The 22,283-nt window shown below is 37.5% G+C and overlaps 1 protein-coding gene and 1 long non-coding RNA gene across 2 annotated transcripts; one reads left to right on the plus strand and one right to left on the minus strand.

The window, feature by feature from the left end:
* Positions 1-1,833: 1,833 nt before the first annotated feature.
* On the plus strand, positions 1,834-20,798 carry LOC131019923 (uncharacterized). Its single transcript, XR_009100544.1, has 3 exons — positions 1,834-1,957; positions 2,053-2,247; positions 20,522-20,798. It is a non-coding gene; the product is annotated as an uncharacterized LOC131019923 (long non-coding RNA).
* Positions 5,862-6,923, minus strand: LOC131019920 (uncharacterized). The gene is made up of 4 exons (XM_057948545.1): positions 6,819-6,923; positions 6,636-6,744; positions 6,336-6,554; positions 5,862-6,261 (listed from the first exon to the last, which is right to left on the minus strand). Exons 1-4 carry the CDS (start codon positions 6,821-6,823, stop codon positions 6,097-6,099), a joined length of 498 nt encoding a protein of 165 aa, XP_057804528.1. The 5' UTR covers positions 6,824-6,923; the 3' UTR covers positions 5,862-6,096.
* Positions 20,799-22,283: the final 1,485 nt, after the last annotated feature.

Raw genomic sequence — 22,283 nt, forward strand, 5'->3', positions numbered from 1 at the left:
ATGATCCCATTCCTATATATATATATATTACATAACATATAATAATAAATGGACCTAGGAGCTATCTTAAATGGACCGAGAAGCTCTCTTTTGTAATTTTAATTCGGATGATAATTTTATTAAAATATTGAATTGGGCTGAAATCAATGTGCCCATAATATCAGCCCAGTAACTTTACAAATTTTAAATTTTTTCGTTGAGTTTATGGCTTTTATTACATACTCCACGCCGCATAGTTTATTTGTTTAAAATAGCTTATGTACACGCGGCATCAGCCCTTTAGAATGAATATATATGCGTGACACGTCCATTTCAATTAAGATGAAAATGAAATTAAAATTGGAGCCCATAATATTGGCCCATTCACTCACCCTAAACCCTAATATTTTTTATACTATAAATATGTGTAGATTGCACTATTTCAGCTCATTTTTGTCCGAAACAAATCACATCTTCTCATTCTTTCAACATTCCTGCTCTCCTCTATCTCTCTAAACATATCACAACCTCTATTTCGACTTTTTCAGAGTTTACTTGTATTTTTTCTTGTTCTATCTTTGTTTGTGTTTTTAAAATACTTTCACAGATCGAAGCAATCTTTTATTTTTATTTTATTTTTGCGTGATTTATATCATATTTTGTTTAGATTTTTCAATATCTAAACAAAATAATGTTTAAACGCAAAATTCACATGATGGTAGATCTATGAATATCTACATAAGAAGTGTAGTGCTTAAAACAAAATTTGTAGAAAATGTACACAAATTCGTGCTTATTTTTTTTTTTTGTAATTTTTGTGTCTAAGGCATCACTTTTGAATATCTATATATATATATATATATATATATATATATATATATATATATCTGCATAAAGATGGTAGATCTATTAATACAGATGATAGATCTATAAAGATCTATGAATATTGTAGATCTGAGATCTATAAGGATCTATGAATATTCATAGATCCGAGATCTATAAAGATCTATGAATATTCAAAGATTTGATTCTATAATGATCCATGAATATTCGTAGATCTATGATTTCTACACAAAGTGCTTTACAAATTAAAATTTACTAATATGAAATCTAGCCTAAACTGTCAGTCTTTTCTTAAGTATACATAATTAGTGTTTGAGTTGCAGAAATAGTTTTATCCAAAGAAATAAAGTCTTTTGTTCTTTTCCTTTAAAATTATTCTATAAAGATCTATGAATATTCATAGATCCGAGATCTATAAAGATCTATGAATATTCAAAGATTTGATTCTATAAAAAACTATGAATATTTAAAGATCTGATTATAGATCTATAAAGATCTATGAATATTCGTAGATCTATGATTTCTACAGAAAGTGCTTTAAAAATTAAAATTTACTAATATGAAATCTAGCCTAAACTGTCAGTCTTTTCTTAAGTATACATAATTAATGTTTGAGTTGCAGAAATAGTTTTGTCCAAAGAAATAAAGTTTTTTGTTCTTTTCCTTTAAGATTATTGGTGTATCATTTGGAGAACTTCTCCTTTGTGAGGTTCATCTTATATTTTCATTTTATTCTAAATGTAGTTGTCCTTTGTTGTATTTGTTTCTAAATGTAGTTGTCCTTTGTTGTATTTGTTTATTTTGGGTGACATAGCTAAATCATTTTGTAATAATACTACACAATTATTTTCCTAAAATTGGGATCTCCACAATTTTTAGTACTTCATCCCTATACATGGAGGCTTTGTTCAGTTTCCATATTGAGGCAAGTTGCATTTCTATCACATGTTAATTATATTTTCTCTTCTGATTTGGACAATTTTTGTATCTAACACAAGTTTAGTTTCATATTTCAGATCCAACACTTCTGTAAGGGCTGATTTGGTATTTTGATCTCGACTGTCGAGGAAGAAACCTTTAATAATTGAAAAATATTAGCTATTTTGACAGTCAGTGTGGGATTCCATTAGAGAAGGTAAACATTATTATGTGAACCGGTTTAATCATCTTATGTTCTTGAAATACAATTTTTGATTTGACTTTCTAATTGTAAATTTATTTTGTTTCCAGATTCGTATGAATTCTTCCTACTATCATTCAAGAGTGAAAAAGTTAAGTATAATCTCTTATTAGTTTTATATATTTGAACAAAACCTATTTACTCTGCAGTTTATAATATGCCAAATAATTGTGCTAATGAATGTTTTAATTTTGACATCAGGCAATCATTCAAGAAATATTGAACGGAGCAGCACTGCATCACAGGTAAGTTAACAAATCTATATTCTCTAGAGTTTATCAAACATGATCTTTAAAAAATTTGAAAACAGACAACAATATTCATGCAAATTCATATTTATCACATGCTTTGAAAATATGAATAATTGAATTAAAACTTACCTGAATAAATATGTTGGATCTTTAGATCATATAATTCGTGTTCCTCTTAATGATTCATGAGAACTGAGTATAACTGCATAATGATCTGTGTAACTGCTTAATTGTGTAACTGCTTAATACTTAATGTAATCGTGCATATAATCTTATGTAATTTTATGTTTGTGGGCCTGTATGTGGGCCTATAGCTGTATTATCATGTAAGCATTTGTCATTGGGCTTTTTTTTATATATTTTTTGGTATTATTTATTTTATATAATCCTGTGCATGTGGGCCTGTAGTTGAAATATAATTTCGACATTTATTATTGGGTCTTTTGGTTCCAAATTTTTATTACAATCTTTATTATAGCTTTTATATTGGATAATTTTTTTTTCTATTTATGTAAACTTATATGGTCTGTAGTTGTATTATATCACGTTTGATATCAAAATATGTAATTACCTATATATACTATTAGTATTCTAACATTGTATCCTAGTTTTTAAAATATTTTATCTATTTATCCTATACTAGTACATTCGCCCGTGCGATGCACGGCGAACATAGTTTTGCATTAAAATTAAACGATGTAGTGTGTGCATCGGTGAAGCGATTAGGGATTAATGTCTAAAACCGAAGGTCTTGGGTTCGAGCCTCATGTGGCGTAGCCTTTAAATTTCTTTATTTAATCATGTTAATTTATCAAAAATAAATAAATTAAATGATGTATCAAATAAATAAAAAATAAATATTAAATATAGTTAGAATATAAGTAAATGTAAATTAATTTTTCTTAAAAAATAAAATTATCTACATCAATTACTTAGTAAAGATCCTTAATTTTATGTTATAATTTTGAAAAGTATCGTTTTTAATTTTCCATCTATTTGATGGAAAACTTTATTTTCTTCCCTAAAATTATAGAATAAACACATCATTCAAATTAAAAGAAACGAATAAATAATAAAAAAAAGAGTTTTCACATCACAATATATATTTTTAAAACATGAGCTAATCATGCATAATATTATTTTTTCTAAGTTAGCTCATTACCTATGTCATCTTATTAAAAAAGCTTCAATTGATAAGTAGGAAAATAAATTATATTATTAGAATTTATTAGAATACTTTTTATTAAATAGAATTTTTATAAAAGAGGAAAATAGAAAAAGACGGCGGAACCAAACCCTTGAGAGTACAGAGGGGAGCAAACTAAGGGCCGAGCCTCATTAAAGCCTCAACAAGAGGAGAATGAGTACTCGTTAAAGAAAAGGTGCCTAAGAAGCTGAGTTGGAAAATTTTCAGAAGCTCCGGCCGAACCATCGCCCCTAAAAAATTCCGGCTCCCAAAAGCACAGAAAATGAACAAAACAACAGAAAAGAAAAGAAGAGGACGGGTACATGGCCGGAAAGACGGCGTCGCCGTGACCCCTCGAAACCTCAGAGCAAACAAAACCGAGGGCCAAGATGAACCGCTCCACCCAAGCGCAAGCCAAACCACAACCAAAACTCATCAATAACGTAAACGAACGTGGCTGTGAGAAGCCATGTCAAGACCTACCGCCGTCTTGATAGCCTCAATCGCATGGAGCCACCAACCATTTGGCACCACATCGCTTGCCATAATATCCGCCGGCTTATTTCCCTCCCTGTAAATATGAGTGACCTGAAAGTTGAAATCTCTAAGCAAACCCAAGGTCTTCTTCCAAGCAGCCACGAAGCGCCACGGAACCAAATTATCCCGCCTTCCAAAAAGATTCACAATATAAGTAGAATCTGATTCCACCCATAAAAACCTCCAGTTCCGCTCATGCGCAATTTGAATCGCGAGAATGACCGCAAGAAGCTCTGCTTCAAAGGCAAACCCTTTGCCGCCATCTTGATGAAAACACCCACGGACACAACCATGATTATCCCGAAAAACCCCGCCAGCAGCGATCTTCCCCGGAGCTCCCAAAGCAGAGCCATCAGTGTTGACCTTAATCCACTGTAGAATCGGAGGCCACCAATGCACATTCACAAAAATAGGAGGCGGCGAGACTTTAGAGGCCACCCCAATCCTCCTAATAATCAAATAATCCGACCAACTGTTATTCATACAACCCAACTTGCTGAAGTTAGCTTCAACTTCTTTAAAATCAATCCTAATGTGTTGAAGCAAACGCTGCCTGCTAAAAACCTTCCCTTTGAACACACACTCGTTTCTTTGATGCCAAATTGCCCAAAGAAGATAAATAATACCAGCCTTCCAGTACGTCAGAACTTGAGAGCTAGGCTTATGATTCCACGCTGCAACTAAGAAACTATGGATATCAACATGTTCACCATTAAAATTAAACCAGTTTAGGAATTCCTCCCAAACATGTCTAAGCTCGCTGCATTGCCAGAAAAGATGATCGATAGACTCCCCACTCCTATAGCAAAAACAGCAAAAATTAGGCATAATCAGTCCTTGCTTAATGAGGCAATCAAAAGTAGGTAAACGTTTATGAATCAGCCTCCAACAAAGCAACGAACGTCGCACCGGGATGAAATTTTCCCAAATCCAAGAACCCCACTTAACAGAAGGAAACCCATGACAGCGTTTTGAGAAAGCTTGCGGCAGCAGCAGAATACTAATAAAAGAGTTGAATAATTATTTGATACAAAATCAAAGATCTTGCATTTAATTATCTTTAATTTAAGATATATATAGAATATTTTTTATAAATAAAATTTGATTTTTTAAAAAAATCATCAAAATATGAAAAAGAGAATATGAGAGAGAGAGGGGGGGTAAAGAAAATTGAAGAATGCGTATGTTGAAAGAGAGAAGAGGGGAGAGAGAAAATATATGAGATTTGTTGAGTTTTGTAAATACCCTTTGATTGATTCTTTAATTACAATTTTGCCACAAACTGTATTTTCATATAATAAATAGATGTAATCACCTTTAAATATTTTAAGTTTTTATGCTATATTATATGAACATTAAAATTGTATCCTAGTTTTTAAAGTATTTTATTTATTTATCCTATATGTAATCACATTTATATCTTTAATTTTTCACGCTATATATTATGTTGTATATTGTTTATATATATTCAATTTGATTTGGTCTGCATCTTTATCTTATTTAATGGGCTTACAATTTTGTCAACGGTTTGTTTATTATTTTGTTTTATATATAAATATGTTATTTTGTCAAGATGTAGTTGCATTGTATATTATAGGGCAAAGGTGCAGATTCCCCCCTGTAGTACACCCTCCTAGAGCTTTTAGCCCCCCAAAGTCGGTCAAAGCGCGCTGACCTCCCCAAAGTCCCGGAAGAAGGGTGCAATTAAGTCCGAAGGTCTTAATAAAAATAAAAAAAAAACAAAAAAAAAAAACTCTAGGGGGTGTACTACAGGGGGACTTAATTGCACCCTTCTTCCGGGACTTTGGGGAGGTCAACGCGCTTTGACCGACTTTGGGGGGCTAAAAGCTCTAGGGGGGTGTACTACAAGGGGGAATCTGCACCTTTGCCCTATATTATATTATGGTTAACTAATTCTGTATTTTTTTGCTTTTATTTGATGGGCTAAATTAATTTTATTGGAAAGTGCAAATACTAAAAAACCAAGCAACATAATACTGAAATTGTATGAAACTGAAATCCTGAAAATGAAATTTTAAATTACAATTCTAAAGTACGAAATTTGAAAGTGAAAATCCTAAAGTACTAATTACTAAAACATCATAAAACTAAATGCTACTTTAGGGCTTCTCCTTCTTGATCACAACTCTCTTCCCTCTTTTATTCACGAGTTTTGGGTCAGTTGATGTTTCTTCTTCGAGTTGTCTCTTTGTTGCCTCATTGTCACTGATGTTCACTGATTCATGTACATTGGTAAAGCTGCTACTCCCACCATCATTTTGAACCTGAAATATTTTATATTTATAATAATTGTTTTCAATTTCAAAACCAATCTATATAATATTTATTTAATCAATACCTTAATGTTTTCAATTTCTTTGTCTTTCAATTGAGTTTCCTTGGTCGCACTTTCAACTATTGACCCACAATATTTATTCAAAATATTTGGGTCGCAGTTGATTTTTGTCACAACATATGCTCCATCAAAAATCGTTGATTCTTCAACTTTAATTTTAAATAGAGCATTTTTGTTGGTGATAGCATCTATCTCAATTGGCAACTCATTGCTATTAGGATCCTGCAAAATTTTTAATTTAAATTAATAACTTCAGAATTATCTCCATAATTTTATTTACAATTTCATTTTGCATTCACTTACATATATTATTTCTTCAGCAGGTTTTCCAATTAGTTTTAAGCACTCCCTATCCCATAAGCTTAAAGAAACACCTCCAGAATTATCAGCAACATATACTCTTAGTCTATACCTATTTTTTTATTAGATAACATGTTAGTAAGTCATAAACAATAGTATTTTCCAAATATCTTAAAATGGATTTACCTCATTTTTCCTGAAACATCAAAGGTTGCACAGTTGTCACAAAAAAAATTATCATCATTTGCTTTCAGTTTTTTTAGGCATATGTTGCATGCTAAGTAAGCCCAAGCTCGAAGCGTTGATACAGAACATATTGTGCCATATATCCAGTACATTTCCCTCTTAAAAAACACGAAAATATATTATTTAAATGTTTCGAAAATTTAATATTAAAAAATATAAAATTATATAATATTAAACCTATTGACCAGTCAACTCTGAAATAGTCATGAATTTTGCACTACCTTCATTTATTTCATCTTCAATTGTTCTAATTGTTGGTGCTGCCAATAACTTGAGATTGATTGATCTCTCCTTGTGAAGTTTGATAAAACTGCAATTGGAAATAATGTGAACAATAATGTATGCCGATGCAATTAATTTTTATTTTTTAAAATACTTACTTGTCCTTCATCTTCTTGATTTCAACAATGTTTTCATCAAAAAGTATGTTTGACACATGATATGAACTTGATATGCAAACTTCACCTGTTTCATAAACCAAAATATATTAGCACAAATAGATAATAGATAATGATAATAAATTTTTTTTATTTTTTCTACCTCTGAATATAGATGGGCGACAGAATTGTACTATAATACATATTGGCATGTTTGGTTCCGTGCACAGATATTCATGCATTTTATCTGCATACTGTTCCCAAAGTGTGCATGTCATAGTCTTTCCCCTGCAATTAAATACAATTTAGGTTAGTCATTCACATATATTGAGATATTTTATTTATGCAATTAACATAATTAAAAGTATAATAAATATTACTCCAAATCTTCTATGATGATATCCATAAGCTTTGTTTCCTGTCCATTGAAATCTTTGATTATTGGCTGATAACTTGAAACTACGATTCCCATGATATCTACAATATAAATTTGAAAATAAAATTCATAAGATGATAATAATTAAAATAAAATGGCTGAAAAGTTTTTACCAAACATGACCACATTCTGGACGTCAGAAATAGAAGAAATTTCTCCAAAATTCTTGATGTTGAATGTGTGATTTGGGAATGTATCATCATCGAGTTCTACAACTCTTGTGTGTTTGAACAATAAAAGCTTATATTGTGACTCTGTGGTTTTGTATTTCATAGTGTTGTTGGTGATAACAAAATCCTTGATTGCATAAACATGTCCTTCTGTGAGGAGTGGCTTAATTTGCTGTAGTGATGAAGTATTAATTGTGGCATGGATTCGATCACCCTGTAAAAATAAACAAAAATTTTAGTAAGATATTTGAAATTTTCGAAAATATACAAAAATAGTGTATTGAGTGAGTACCTGTAACACCCCGTACTTTTCCTTATGTTGTGAGATAGTGTTTTAACACTATTGAGAATACTGAGATGTCGAGATGTGAAGATTATGAGTTATGAGTGGTCAAAACCAATGATGGAGTTAGAATGATGAGATTTGAGAAACGAGTTGAGTTAGAGATGCTGATTGAATTGAGAGTGATGTGCGAGTTGAGATGGAGATGGTAAATTGATTTTGATGTTGAGATGAAAGATGAGAGATAGAGTCGAGATAGTGATTGAGAATCACTATAAAGAGGATTTAGCTAGAGTGACGATTAGAGTGATGATGAGTGATGATCCGTTAATGTGATAATTTTGTGAGTTTTGTTTGACGTTATGTGATTTATTTACGTGTGTACTTATTTTTGAGTCAGTGTGATTTTCGAAAATTAGCATACATGATTTTAAAATACCGCCGCACACATTCCTACACTCACCACCGATTTATTTTAATCTTTTTCCCACATGGGGATAATTGGCGATGAGACTTGCTGCTAAGGGGGAAACAAGGCACTATTCAAGCATTTAATGCTACTTATCTTAAGGGAATAAGAATCTTGTTAAAACCAAAGAGTTTCTCTCTCTTTCCGTCATTCTCATTATTTTCGGCCTTCAGCTTCTTCTCCCCCCCCCCTCACGCCATTCCTTCTCTCCCTCCATTGGAGACTAAGCTCAAGCTTCTAAAGACGTATCTACGATGAAATACTCCACTAAATCTAGCCCCTAAACACTTTCTACTCTTGGTTCGAGAAGATTAGTGGAGTTTGATGCTTGAAGAATAGAGAGAAAATTCCATTTTTTCTCCAAACTACCTGAGTAAGTGTTTGAATCATTTGGGATTTAGACTTTATTATGTGAAATATGTGTATAGAAGGATGATTGAAGCATGAGAAACTCCCCCTCCACCATTTTCTTTACTTTCGAAAATTAGGGTTCATGCCCTTTAAAAACCTTTCTGGTTCTTTTCTAAAATTGGGGTGAGAAATACGTTTTATGTGATGATTTGAAGTGATTAAGGTGTATTTTGTAAAACTGAGTCTTGAGATATGAGTTTTTGAAAAACCAGTTTGATGTAAGAGTTTGGGAAAAATCTGAGGTTATGTTTTGAATGACGATTTGATGATGAGCATGAATATATGAAAGGATTAACGTGATGTTGATGAATTAGTGTTTAAAATGAGTTTTGAGCTGATCATGATGTAGAGTGTGAGTATTTTTGATGTTTGAGAGTGTTTGATGATTTCTGGGAATGAAAAAGTTGATGAGTTTTTCGAGTTGCTCTTGATTGCGTCGTTCTGTCTTGAGCCTTGCTCTACTCAGCCGAGAGTTCATTTCCCCACTGGCATGCCAGAGAAATCGTTTCCCCGCGGGCATGCCAGAGAGTTCATTTTCCCGCTGCTCTGCCAGCGAGTTGATTCCTCTGACAATCGATTCCTCTGACGATCGATTCCTCTGACGATCGATTCCTCTGATGTCTGATTCCTCTGACGACGAATCCTCTGACGATCGAGTCCTCTGATGTTTGTTTCCTCTGACGTTCACCATTCCTCTGGCGACAGAGAGTTCATGATTTCGCTGCCTTGGCAAGTTGATTCCTCTGCCCTGGCGAGTATTTTCCGCAGTACTGCCAAGCTGCTCCGCTCCGTTCTGCTGAGCTTTTCCACCTTGACCACCGAGCATCTCTCTGCTCTGGTCTCCGAGTCAAACTTATGATTGATTGTTTGTGATATGTTTATATGTGAAGTTGCATGCTTATGTGATTGTGCATGCCGATGTGCTTATTTGCTTTGAGTATGGTCCGAGTTGAGAGTTAAGTCGAGAGTAAGACGTGGGAATCCTTAGAAGTCGAGTATGCCTAGGGATTTAGTTTTACTGAGTAAATAGACGTTGAGTGAGAAGTATTGTTGAGACGAGATTGGATTTCATCAGTATTGAGTACTAACTAAGGTTGTTTTATCACATGAACCTTCGTGATGATGTTGATGATTTATGAAGACCCGAGCAAGACGAAGAAGTAAGTCCCCTGTTCCTATCCCAGCTTAAGCGAAGGACTCCAGGTGGGCATTATTTTGAGTATACAGTTTAAGAGCTTTTCTAAACTGTTTTAAATGATGATGAGATTATAAGATGTTTTGATGTTTTGAGATAAATGATGTTTATGAACTGTTTGACTTGCCAAAATTTTGATGATAAGTTTGTATGTTACCCTCTATTGATGAGACGAATTCGGTCCTACCACAAGCGGGATTTTGTGCACAGATGTGACTGTGAGCCGTCTTCGGGTCGGCCGGTCACGGTACTTGAGAGGGAGGCCTACTTCTCAGTATCGATAATAATGATGATGTTGTAGACGTGGTACATACATGATGAATATTTTGACTGCAGTCATTTCTTTACGATGATATGATGTTTAAAACTGCATGCACAGATTCTTTGATGCTAAGCTTATTTCTGTGTATTGCTGATGTTGTGGCAAGCTTCAAACATATAGCTCTAAGAGCGCCTTTGATGTTTTCCGGCGTTTGCCCACTGAGTATTATTACTCACGCCCTGCATATATTTCTAAATGTGCAGGCTAAGCAACGGAGCGAGATTGGACTGGTGCTGGTGGGGATGGTTTCACCAATGAAGTTCTCCTTGATTGTTTTCCCTCGATGTTAGAGTCTTAAGGATGTTGATAAAACCTTAGTGAAATGTTACAATGTTTTTCTTGAATCAAGCAATATACTCACAGTTATGTGTCTCCATACATATAATCGGTTCGCCTTTTGCTGCGATACTCTGCATTTTATGCTTCCTGATGAAAAATGAGCTATACCCGTTTTATTTTTGTTCGGGAAATTCCTGATAATTAGAAAGTTATGACGATGTTGACGATTTTACCCTTGGGTTCATGTGTGATGATTTTCTTAACACCTTTGATGCGAGCTTCCTCTTGATGGTTGACTTATACGTCTTATCTTCTATTCTTTTAAAAATAGTCGTATCGATACTCGTACCCCGCTATTACTAGCATTGGGAAACGGGCTGCGACAGAGTGGTATCAGAGCAGGTCGTCTGCTCTGAGTTAATTACTTGATTTAGTACTGGTCTAATTTGAGTTCTTAGACTAGCTTGAGAAAGAGTCTTTTGAAACAAAACCTCAGCACCCCATCTCCTCCGGCTTAACGAGGTAAGAGGTTGATGTTGTTTCTTATCGCTTTTCTGATGAGAACTGAGTTTGATGCACTAATGAGTTATGTATTGTTTTGATGACGAAGTTGTTTGATGATGATGAATTCTGATATGAGGAAGTTGATGTGGAAGATGAGGAGAGATGTTGAGGCTAGTGTAGCCAATGCCCCACCGTACCAAACGAGGATGAGATGCCGAGTTACATTGAGACAACGATGCAGCGATGGTCCAGGGAGTATATCCCGGACGAGGATGACACCTTGAGTGAACTTCTGGCACACTATCAGCAACGATGGAGGAGGGCTATTCCCTATGAGATTGATGGTGCGGAGGCCATTACGTTTTTGATTCCACAACTGCCACCCAAGTGGCAAGACGGGCGGCTTCGCTGGTGCCGCAACATACCTTGAAGACTGAATTCGGGCGTTCGTGAGCGCCAATTTTTGTGGCTTCATCGCAACTTCGAGCCACCTTCATCGCTGTATGGAGAGCCTGAGGGACCAGCCCAAGGAAGGGAGTTAGCTGTTATGCCCCCACTTTCCGAAGAGCCGTTTACGATTGCTTCTCTACCCCCAGCTGTTTCTATCGACTGAACGACGAGTGCGAGAGTCAGAGCCGAGTGAGGATTTGGAGGATGATAATGCGACGAGCAGGATTTCAGGAGACGATGACTGGCGACCACGTGTATCTAGTAGACGCGTACATATGTGAAGATGTATAGTTGATATTTATATATCTATAGGCACTTAGTACCTATGATGCTAGTATAGTTAGAGCATCATTTTGGGTTAGAGCCTTGGTACATAAGACCTTGAGAGAGAGGTAATTTTCCCTTTCATAGAGAGATGACGTTGATGACTAGAGAGTTTGGTGTCACATTAGAGTTTTGAGATTGATGATTTGATGCATGATGTTAGATGAACGATAGAAATGACGAGAACCATGAGAATTCTATAGCAGAAATATAGAATTGAGTTGAGATATAGAGAACTGAGATGAGAATTTTGTATGATGATGTAGATGTTTGATGATAAATGAGAAATAGAGACTGACGAGAAATTCCGAATGATGACGAACGAGAACTAGAGGGGACGAGAATTTCGAGATCACTTATAAGGTATAGAAGCGAAGTGAGAAAGAAGAGGATTAGTATTTTATTTTGACGAATGACTAATTCAAAGTCGATAGTTATATAATCCTTTTCCTTTATGGTATGTCTCCGAGAAGAAGAGGGAACGGAAGATATATAAACCGAGAAGAAGATGAAGAAGAGAAGCAGAGAGAGAGAGAAATTGACATAATGCGATAAGAATTAGAGTTTTCATCGCGATTTACAGACACGACCCTAATAGGGCGAACGTATTGTGGAGACCTCATAGGATGCATAGATACTTTTGACCAATTGTACTTCGCAATAGAGGTACTTTTACCGGGACTTGCGTTTATCATCGCTAGAGTGATCATGAGAATGGACTTATTGAGTCCCTATCCCTCTTGGTCTTATTTGAACTTTTCTACATCCATTTGAACTCCTATATGAGATGAACTACTTGCTATTGAGAAATGTTTCCAGATCCACTGTGTTTGAGCCTGAGCCGTTTGTGTTGGAAAAACCTTACCCCTTGCTTTAACAGTGGACAATTTATTCACTTCTCCACTTAGTGGATTGTTTCTACTTCCAGTATTGATTTACTCCCATCATATTATATCTCAGTTTTGATCCTAGTTTCTGTTCTAGCTTTTGATCTTCCTTTGATTGTAACTTCTTCATTATCCTTGAGATAGCACTGGCTATTATGGAATCATTCCATTACTCGAGCTCGTCTTGTTCAAGATCAGACATTTTATTCATCACATCCTAGTCCCTACCACATCCGACAAGAGATAAGAATGTCTAGGTAACTAGGATGGCATGATAAGAAGAGAATTTTGGAAGAAAACACGAGTTACGGGAGTAGACGTAGAATGTTTTATTACAGGACGAGCACAATAGTTTGATTGTGGATTTTCTTTTATTAGCCAAGTATGCAGAAGCTAACCATTTCGAGGATGAGAAGAAGCGATGCTAAGCCAGAATAGGCAATAGCAGATTCAAGGAGATCGAGATGACAGATTAGAACATATGACGTTTTCCTACGATAGCAGACTGAGATGACGATCAGTATGGAAGTAGCAACGGCATAGTATTACGGAATGTTTTATTTCCGTTATGCCCCGCGACTTGTATGAATTCTCGAGAGGGAAAATTTCTTTATGTGTCTATACGACGATGACCAGAGAGCCCCTATGCTTGAGTAGAGCTTTGAGCTGATGTTACGATGATAGACATGAGAGATGTCTTTGACGTTGAGTTATGAGGATTGAGGAAATAATATGATGATTGAGTAAGAGTCTTATGATTTGTGAGTTATGAGAGTTAGTTCTAAGGTTGATATATGTTCCCTTAGACTTTTAACGAGAAAGAGAAACCGATTGAAGAAAGAAATAGAATTGATGATATGAGATGAGGCAATAAAACCGTAGCTGATTACGAACGTCAGTTTCACGATTTGGTCCGGTATGCCACATATCAAGAAGAGATGAACGAGAAGATGTTAGAATTGTTTAGAGCAGGTTTGAGATAAGAGGTACGAGACGATTTAACGAGTTAGAGTGTGATTATGTGCACTGAAGCACTAAAAAGAGCATTGAATATAGAACTGGCAATGCAGCCAGAGAACGCGATTTGAGCTTCAGCACCCCAAACGAGTTAGAGCACTCAAATGTGCAATCTATCTTTTCTGGGCGAGGGCAAGAAGGGAAGAGAAAATGAGACGACCGAAGTCAAGGCCCTAAGAAGCCGTGGCAGAGTTAGAATGTGCCACCGCAATATCTGAACTGAGAAAAACGGCCTGAGGTTGGCCCAACTGCCCCAGTAGCAGTAAACCTTCAAGAACCGCGAGGGATGTCGCCTTGACGAAGAGCAATAAGCTACGTTTGAAATGATGTAAGATGGAACAGAACAGCGGTTACACCTGCAGAAGGGTCGGGCACTACTCGAGCTAGTGTCCGAATCGTCAGCAAAGTGGAAGCGGAGGACAACCGAATCAGATCGGCCACAACATAAAGCAAGGAAGGGAATCCTAACACTACCTCCACCACAGCGACAACAGCCATCCTTTCGACCACGTCAGTCAAGAAGGCAACCGTCAGCCCCGCAGGCGAATCAACCGCATCAACAGAGACTGTTCGCGCTTGAGCAGAAAGCACCAAATAAGAATCGAGGAAAATTTCCAGAGATAGACGAATTGAAAGATGTGCCCATTGTATTTTGTTCGATGCCGAACGAAGAGCCTGTTCCACTACCTCTAAAGAGTAATCACACCCATAGGCTGAACCACTACGGTTTCATCCGTGTGCCCTAATTTAGAATTCGAGTTGAGATCGATTAACTCGAGATGAGGGACCTGAGATTGATGCCTATATGGCACTTGAATATAATTCTTGGAATGGACTGGTTAGAAGAAAACCATGTGAAGATACAATGAAAGAAGAAGCTGATTATCTCGGCACTGCAAGCAAGAAAGTTCTTGCGGAGAAATGATACAACCGTGTACGTTGTATACTTGAGCCAGAGAGACAAATCCAAAGCAGAGGTTGATGATGCCAGTCGGGCGAGAGTGTAAAGATGTTTTCCCTAAGACTTTACCGGGATTACCCCAAACCGACAGTTTGGGTTACGATTGATGTAGAGCCTGGCGCGTCACCGACGTCAAAAGCGCCATACAGAATGGCCCTACAGAGTTGCAAGAGTTAAAACTGCAACTACAAGAACTTCTAGAGATGGGTTTCTTATGACCTAGTGTTTCCCCGTAGGGAAGCACCAATTCTTTTGCTAAAGAGGAGGATGGAAGCTTGAGGTTGTGTATCGATTTTCGAGAGTTGAATAAAGTAATGATAAAGAATAAGTATCCGTTACCCCGGATTGATGATCTGTTTGATCAACTACGAAGAGCGAGTACTCTTTCAAATTTTGAATTGAGAACGAGATACCATTAGCTGAAGATACGATCGGAAGATATTCCGAAGATGACATTCCGTACGAGATATAGACGCTACGAGTCTTAGTAATGCCTTTTAGATTGATGGATGTCCTGACCGTGTTCATGGACCTCATGAATCGCGTTTTTCACGAATATTTAGGCAAGTTCGTGTTAGTCTTTATGGACGATATCCTGATTTTACTCGAAGAGTAAACGAGAACACGAAGAGTATGTGATGATCGTGTTAGAGAGACTGTGAGTTGAGAAGTTTTATGCGAAGTTAGCAAATGCGAGTTCTGGCTTAAAGAAATCAATTTTCTTAGCCATTTTGTTTTTACAAGAGGATTTGAAGTGGACCTAGTGAACGTCCAAGCAATACAGGAGTGGAGATTGCCAACTACACTGCACGAGATTCTCAGTTTTCTGGGATTAGCAGAGTATTATCGATGTTTTATGGAGGGCTTTTCGAGAATCGCTAAGCCATTGATGCACCCATTAAAGAAAGAAGTCAAGTTCGTCAAACGAACGAATGTAACGAGGTTTTCAAGAGCTGAAGAAGAGACTTCGTATGCAAATTGCATCGATGCATTGAAAGATGGTCTAGGTGGTGTGCTAAAGCAAGAGGGAAAAGATATCTTATCTTCCGATGATTTGTAGCCGAGCTCTGCTCTGGAAGCAGAGCTGAAGTTGAGCTCTGCTCTGCACTGACGACAGAGCTGAAAGCATCCCTCTACACTGAAAGCATTCCTCTGCTCTGACAGAGAAATCACGATTCCTCTGCTCTGGCAGAGAAGGATGAGAAGATGGAAAAGTGGCGAATGTAGATTCGAACCGAGAGAGTAGAGAATTATCAAGAGGCGGCAAATGATGCCGTTTTGTTTAAGGAAAAAGGCTGAGGGAGTCTGATAAGAAAACTGAAGAGTCAAATCACGAGCGAACCCGTACTTTTATGAGTAGTGGTAGTATCAAAATACTACAGAGAGTACTACGGTACTGAGATATGAGATTGTAATTGAGATGAGATGGAGTTATGATGATAAATAGAGATATTGAGCATTTGAGTTACACTTTTAATGGGATGAGAGCGCTGAGATGTAAACATAAGTTTTGACGAGGTGAGAGATCTGCGCCAGAGCGGAAGTCATTTCCCTGATGACTCATTCCGCTGCTCTGGCATTGGGTTTCTCTGGATTCTTGATTTCGCTGCTCTGACTAGTAATTCCTCTGCTCTGGCAGGGAAATCACCATTTCTCCGCTGACACTGCGGACAGAACTCGAGAGAAGACTGCTGAAGTATTATGAATGAAGATGACGTAAGTGCAAAGGGTTATGACATCGATTAGCAACAATCGAGAGAGGAAATCCGATAGTTGAGTAATCACCGATAGATTCTTTTGACGTTAGAAATGATGTTTATGTTTATGTAAGTTTTCCCTATTCCAGGGAACGAGTTATTTTCGAGTTAAGGAAAGACTCAAAGCGAGGTATATAAGATCTTCTAATGTATTAGAAGAAGTAGGCCAAGTAGCCTATAAGCTAGCGTTGCCTCCGAGCTTCACGAACGTCCAAGACGTTTTCCATGTTTCTCAACTGAGAAAGTATGTGTTTGATCCAAAACACATCATCCTTTAAAAAGAAGTGTCTCTGGTACCAGTTTTGAACTACGAAGAGAGAGACTTGATGCTAGACTGGACCGGAAGATTCAGCAATTGAGGAACAAGTCAATTCATTTGGTAAAAATCCAATGAAGACATCACGGTCGGAATGAGAGTCAACATTCAAAATGAAGACTTGGGAATTTGAAGAGAAGATGGTGGTGAGCAGATGTTTAAAGCAGTAGTTACGAAGTAACTGCAAAGCATAAAATTCTAGATGGCTAAAAAGCGAAGCGTGGAAGCGTAGAAGAGCTTGATAATCACCCTTGATGGGTTACTTGAAATCTGCGGGAGTGTATTTCCCCAGAGCTCGAAGAGAATATGAAAGAGAAGTACCCAGAGCTTTATCCCGAAAGAGAATAACTCAAATTTCGGGACGAAATTTCTTTTAAGGGGGGTAGGATGTAACACCCCGTACTTTTCCTTATGTTGTGAGATAGTGTTTTAACACTATTGAGAATACTGAGATGTCGAGATGTGAAGATTATGAGTTATGAGTGGTCAAAACCAATGATGGAGTTAGAATGATGAGATTTGAGAAACGAGTTGAGTTAGAGATGCTGATTGAATTGAGAGTGATGTGCGAGTTGAGATGGAGATGGTAAATTGATTTTGATGTTGAGATGAAAGATAAGAGATAGAGTCGAGATAGTGATTGAGAATCACTATAAAGAGGATTTAGCTAGAGTGACGATTAGAGTGATGATGAGTGATGATCCGTTAATGTGATAATTTTGTGAGTTTTGTTTGACGTTATGTGATTTATTTGTGTGTGTACTTATTTTTGAGTCGGTGTGATTTTCGAAAATTAGCATACATGATTTTAAAATACCGCCGCACACATTCCTACACTCACCACCGATTTATTTTAATCTTTTTCCCACATGGGGATAATTGGCGATGAGACTTGCTGCTAAGGGGGAAACAAGGCACTATTTAAACATTTAATGCTACTTATCTTAAGGGAATAAGAATCTTGTTAAAACCAAAGAGTTTCTCTCTCTTTCCATCATTCTCATCATTTTCGGCCTTCAGCTTCTTCTCCCCCCCCCCCTCACGCCATTCCTTCTCTCCTCCATTGGAGACTAAGCTCAAGCTTCTAAAGACGTATCTACGATGAAATACTCCACTAAATCTAGCCCCTAAACACTTTCTACTCTTGGTTCGAGAAGATTAGTGGAGTTTGATGCTTGAAGAATAGAGAGAAAATTCCATTTTTTCTCCAAACTACCTGAGTAAGTGTTTGAATCATTTGGGATCTAGACTTTATTATGTGAAATATGTGTATAGAAGGATGATTGAAGCATGAGAAACTCCCCCTCCACCATTTTCTTTACTTTCGAAAATTAGGGTTCATGCCCTTTAAAAACCTTTCTGGTTCTTTTCTAAAATTGGGGTGAGAAATACGTTTTATGTGATGATTTGAAGTGATTAAGGTGTATTTTGTAAAACTGAGTCTTGAGATATGAGTTTTTGAAAAACCAGTTTGATGTAAGAGTTTGGGAAAAATCTGAGGTTATGTTTTGAATGACGATTTGATGATGAGCATGAATATATGAAAGGATTAACGTGATGTTGATGAATTAGTGTTTAAAATGAGTTTTGAGCTGATCATGATGTAGAGTGTGAGTATTTTTGATGTTTGAGAGTGTTTGATGATTTCTGGGAATGAAAAAGTTGATGAGTTTTTCGAGTTGCTCTTGATTGCGTCGTTCTGTCTTGAGCCTTGCTCTACTCAGCCGAGAGTTCATTTCCCCGCTGGCATGCCAGAGAAATCGTTTCCCCGTGGGCATGCCAGAGAGTTCATTTTCCCGCTGCTCTGCCAGCGAGTTGATTCCTCTGACAATCGATTCCTCTGACGATCGATTCCTCTGACGATCGATTCCTCTGATGTCTGATTCCTCTGACGAAGAATCCTCTGACGATCGAGTCCTCTGATGTTTGTTTCCTCTGACGTTCACCATTCCTCTGGCGACAGAGAGTTCATGATTTCGCTGCCTTGGCAAGTTGATTCCTCTGCCCTGGCGAGTATTTTCCGCAGTACTGCCAAGCTGCTCCGCTCCGTTCTGCTGAGCTTTTCCACCTTGACCACCGAGCATCTCTCTGCTCTGGTCTCCGAGTCAAACTTATGATTGATTGTTTGTGATATGTTTATATGTGAAGTTGCATGCTTATGTGATTGTGCATGCCGATGTGCTTATTTGCTTTGAGTATGGTCCGAGTTGAGAGTTAAGTCGAGAGTAAGACGTGGGAATCCTTAGAAGTCGAGTATGCCTAGGGATTTAGTTTTACTGAGTAAATAGACGTTGAGTGAGAAGTTATTGTTGAGACGAGATTGGATTTCATCAGTATTGAGTACTAACTAAGGTTGTTTTATCACATGAACCTTCGTGATGATGTTGATGATTTATGAAGACCCGAGCAAGACGAAGAAGTAAGTCCCCTGTTCCTATCCCAGCTTAAGCGAAGGACTCCAGGTGGGCATTATTTTGAGTATACAGTTTAAGAGCTTTTCTAAACTGTTTTAAATGATGATGAGATTATAAGATGTTTTGATGTTTTGAGATAAATGATGTTTATGAACTGTTTGACTTGCCAAAATTTTGATGATAAGTTTGTATGTTACCCTCTATTGATGAGACGAATTCGGTCCTACCACAAGCGGGATTTTGTGCACAGATGTGACTGTGAGCCGTCTTCGGGTCGGCCGGTCACGGTACTTGAGAGGGAGGCCTACTTCTCAGTATCGATAATAATGATGATGTTGTAGACGTGGTACATACATGATGAATATTTTGACTGCAGTCATTTCTTTATGATGATATGATGTTTAAAACTGCATGCACAGATTCTTTGATGCTAAGCTTATTTCTGTGTATTGCTGATGTTGTGGCAAGCTTCAAACATATAGCTCTAAGAGCGCCTTTGATGTTTTCCGGCGTTTGCCCACTGAGTATTATTACTCACGCCCTGCATATATTTCTAAATGTGCAGGCTAAGCAACGGAGCGAGATTGGACTGGTGCTGGTGGGGATGGTTTCACCAATGAAGTTCTCCTTGATTGTTTTCCCTCGATGTTAGAGTCTTAAGGATGTTGATAAAACCTTAGTGAAATGTTACAATGTTTTTCTTGAATAAAGCAATATACTCACGGTTATGTGTCTCCATACATATAATCGGTTCGCCTTTTGCTGCGATACTCTGCATTTTATGCTTCCTGATGAAAAATGAGCTATACCCGTTTTATTTTTGTTCGGAAAATTCCTGATAATTAGAAAGTTATGACGATGTTGACGATTTTACCCTTGGGTTCATGTGTGATGATTTTCTTAACACCTTTGATGCGAGCTTCCGCTTGATGGTTGACTTATACGTCTTATCTTCTATTCTTTTAAAAATAGTCGTATCGATACTCGTACCCCGCTATTACTAGCATTGGGAAACGGGCTGCGACAGTACCTCTTTATCATGGAACACACACTCATGAGAAAATGTTTCAGATCTGTTGTTGAACTTGAAGATGTCATAACTTCTTATCAAGCGCAATTGCAATGCGATCTTGCTCTTTCCCGGTTCCAATTCCTTGATGACGCCGAACAAAGGAGCCATTTCAACGTAAAATGAAAAAATGAGAATGATTTTTGTGGAGATCGATTTTTTGGCTATGGAATTCGTATTGTGATAGGTAGAATTCGTATTGTGATAGTTTGTGAGGTTATATTTATAGATGGTGGAAATTATTTATTTTGTTTTAAAAAATTATGGAGTAACTGCTGCGAATTTATTTCTATGCACCGAAAATTTGGAAGTCGACTAAAGCATGACCTCCCTACGATTTTTCTCCTCGCAAAACCCTAAACCTAACTGCTGATTCGCCGCCGTCTTTCTGGTCTCCGGCGATGCTGCTTCGCCAAGCGTCTCTCCGGCTGATAGGGGGGCTTAACCTCCCGCCGGTGTCGAATAATTTCCAACCCCAGCAAGTTGCTACTGCTCGAGCCTCTCCTCGTCAGGAAAACGCCATCAACCCTACAATTCTGACCTCGGAAACTACCGCTGACTTTGATAAATCTTCTGCTCCTAAAGATTCCTATGCAAAGGTCGCTGCTCCGCAACGTATCAAAAAACTTGATATTCCCGCGCATAAGTTTCAGGCTCTTCGTCCGATCAAGCAGGGAGATAGTGGAATTCTTAAAGTTCCACGTGATTTGCAACTGTTCCAGGCAAACAAATTTCAGCATGCGCTTATAGGAAGATTACTTCTGAACAAAGGGGAGAAACCACGCACTACGCGCGATCTTAAGGCTGAACTTCAATCTCTTTGGGCGATTAAATCTCCTTGGTTCTTAATGCCTATGGGAAAAGGATATTATACGTTAAAATTTACTACTCCAGAGGATAAAGCCACAGCGAAAGCTCATGTCATATGGGATTTGGCGGCTGGTTCTATACGCCTGCGAGACTGGGTGCGCTTTTTTAATCCTTACAAAGAATCATCCTCGCTAGCTCAGGTCTGGGTGAGAATTTATTATCTTCCGGTGGAATTTTGGCACCCGGAAGTCCTTACAGGTATTGGTCATTGGCTTGGGCAACCTTTGAAAATTGATGGCAACTCGTTGAATGATGAAGTTGCACAGTATGCACGAATTCTTGTGGAAATTGACTTGGCCAAGGCACTCCCGGAGAATATGATTATTGATGGGGGTGAATATGCTTTTAAAGTGGAATTTAGCTATGAATATCTTCCTCTTTTTTGCACTCGATGTAAAATTACAGGACACTCGGTGGATAAATGTCGTAAGGGAAGAAAGGAAAAGCTGTCGATTGAGGAGGGCCCAGCTATTAAAGAACCGGAATGGCAACCAATAAAAAATGTGACGCAGCAGGTGGAACTTGAGGAATCTACTGATGGGGATGCTAATCACAAAGATCTTTCAGGCCCGGACTTGCTGGAAATTCTTAGCAAAAAAGGAACTCCACAAACTGTTAATCGCTTTGAGGTTTTAGAGGGTTTGGAGCTGCAGGAAACGTCAGATAGGGAGCAAGCGATTGATCCTTTACCCAGTAACCCAGGGACCATAGTGGAGAATTGTATGATGCCGCAGGATAGATGCACGCATGAGAGAGATTTGCAGGGGCCGGGTGAGATTTGTAAGAATAAGGAGACGTTGAGCAGCAAGACTACTGAAGACCACATGAAAGCTATAAGTCAAGCCGGAGTTCCGATGCAGCCAAATAATCTTGACCATCGTAGGTCTGTTGAGC

Source organism: Salvia miltiorrhiza, chromosome 4, assembly GCF_028751815.1.
Source record: "Salvia miltiorrhiza cultivar Shanhuang (shh) chromosome 4, IMPLAD_Smil_shh, whole genome shotgun sequence".
NCBI lineage: Eukaryota > Viridiplantae > Streptophyta > Magnoliopsida > Lamiales > Lamiaceae > Salvia > Salvia miltiorrhiza.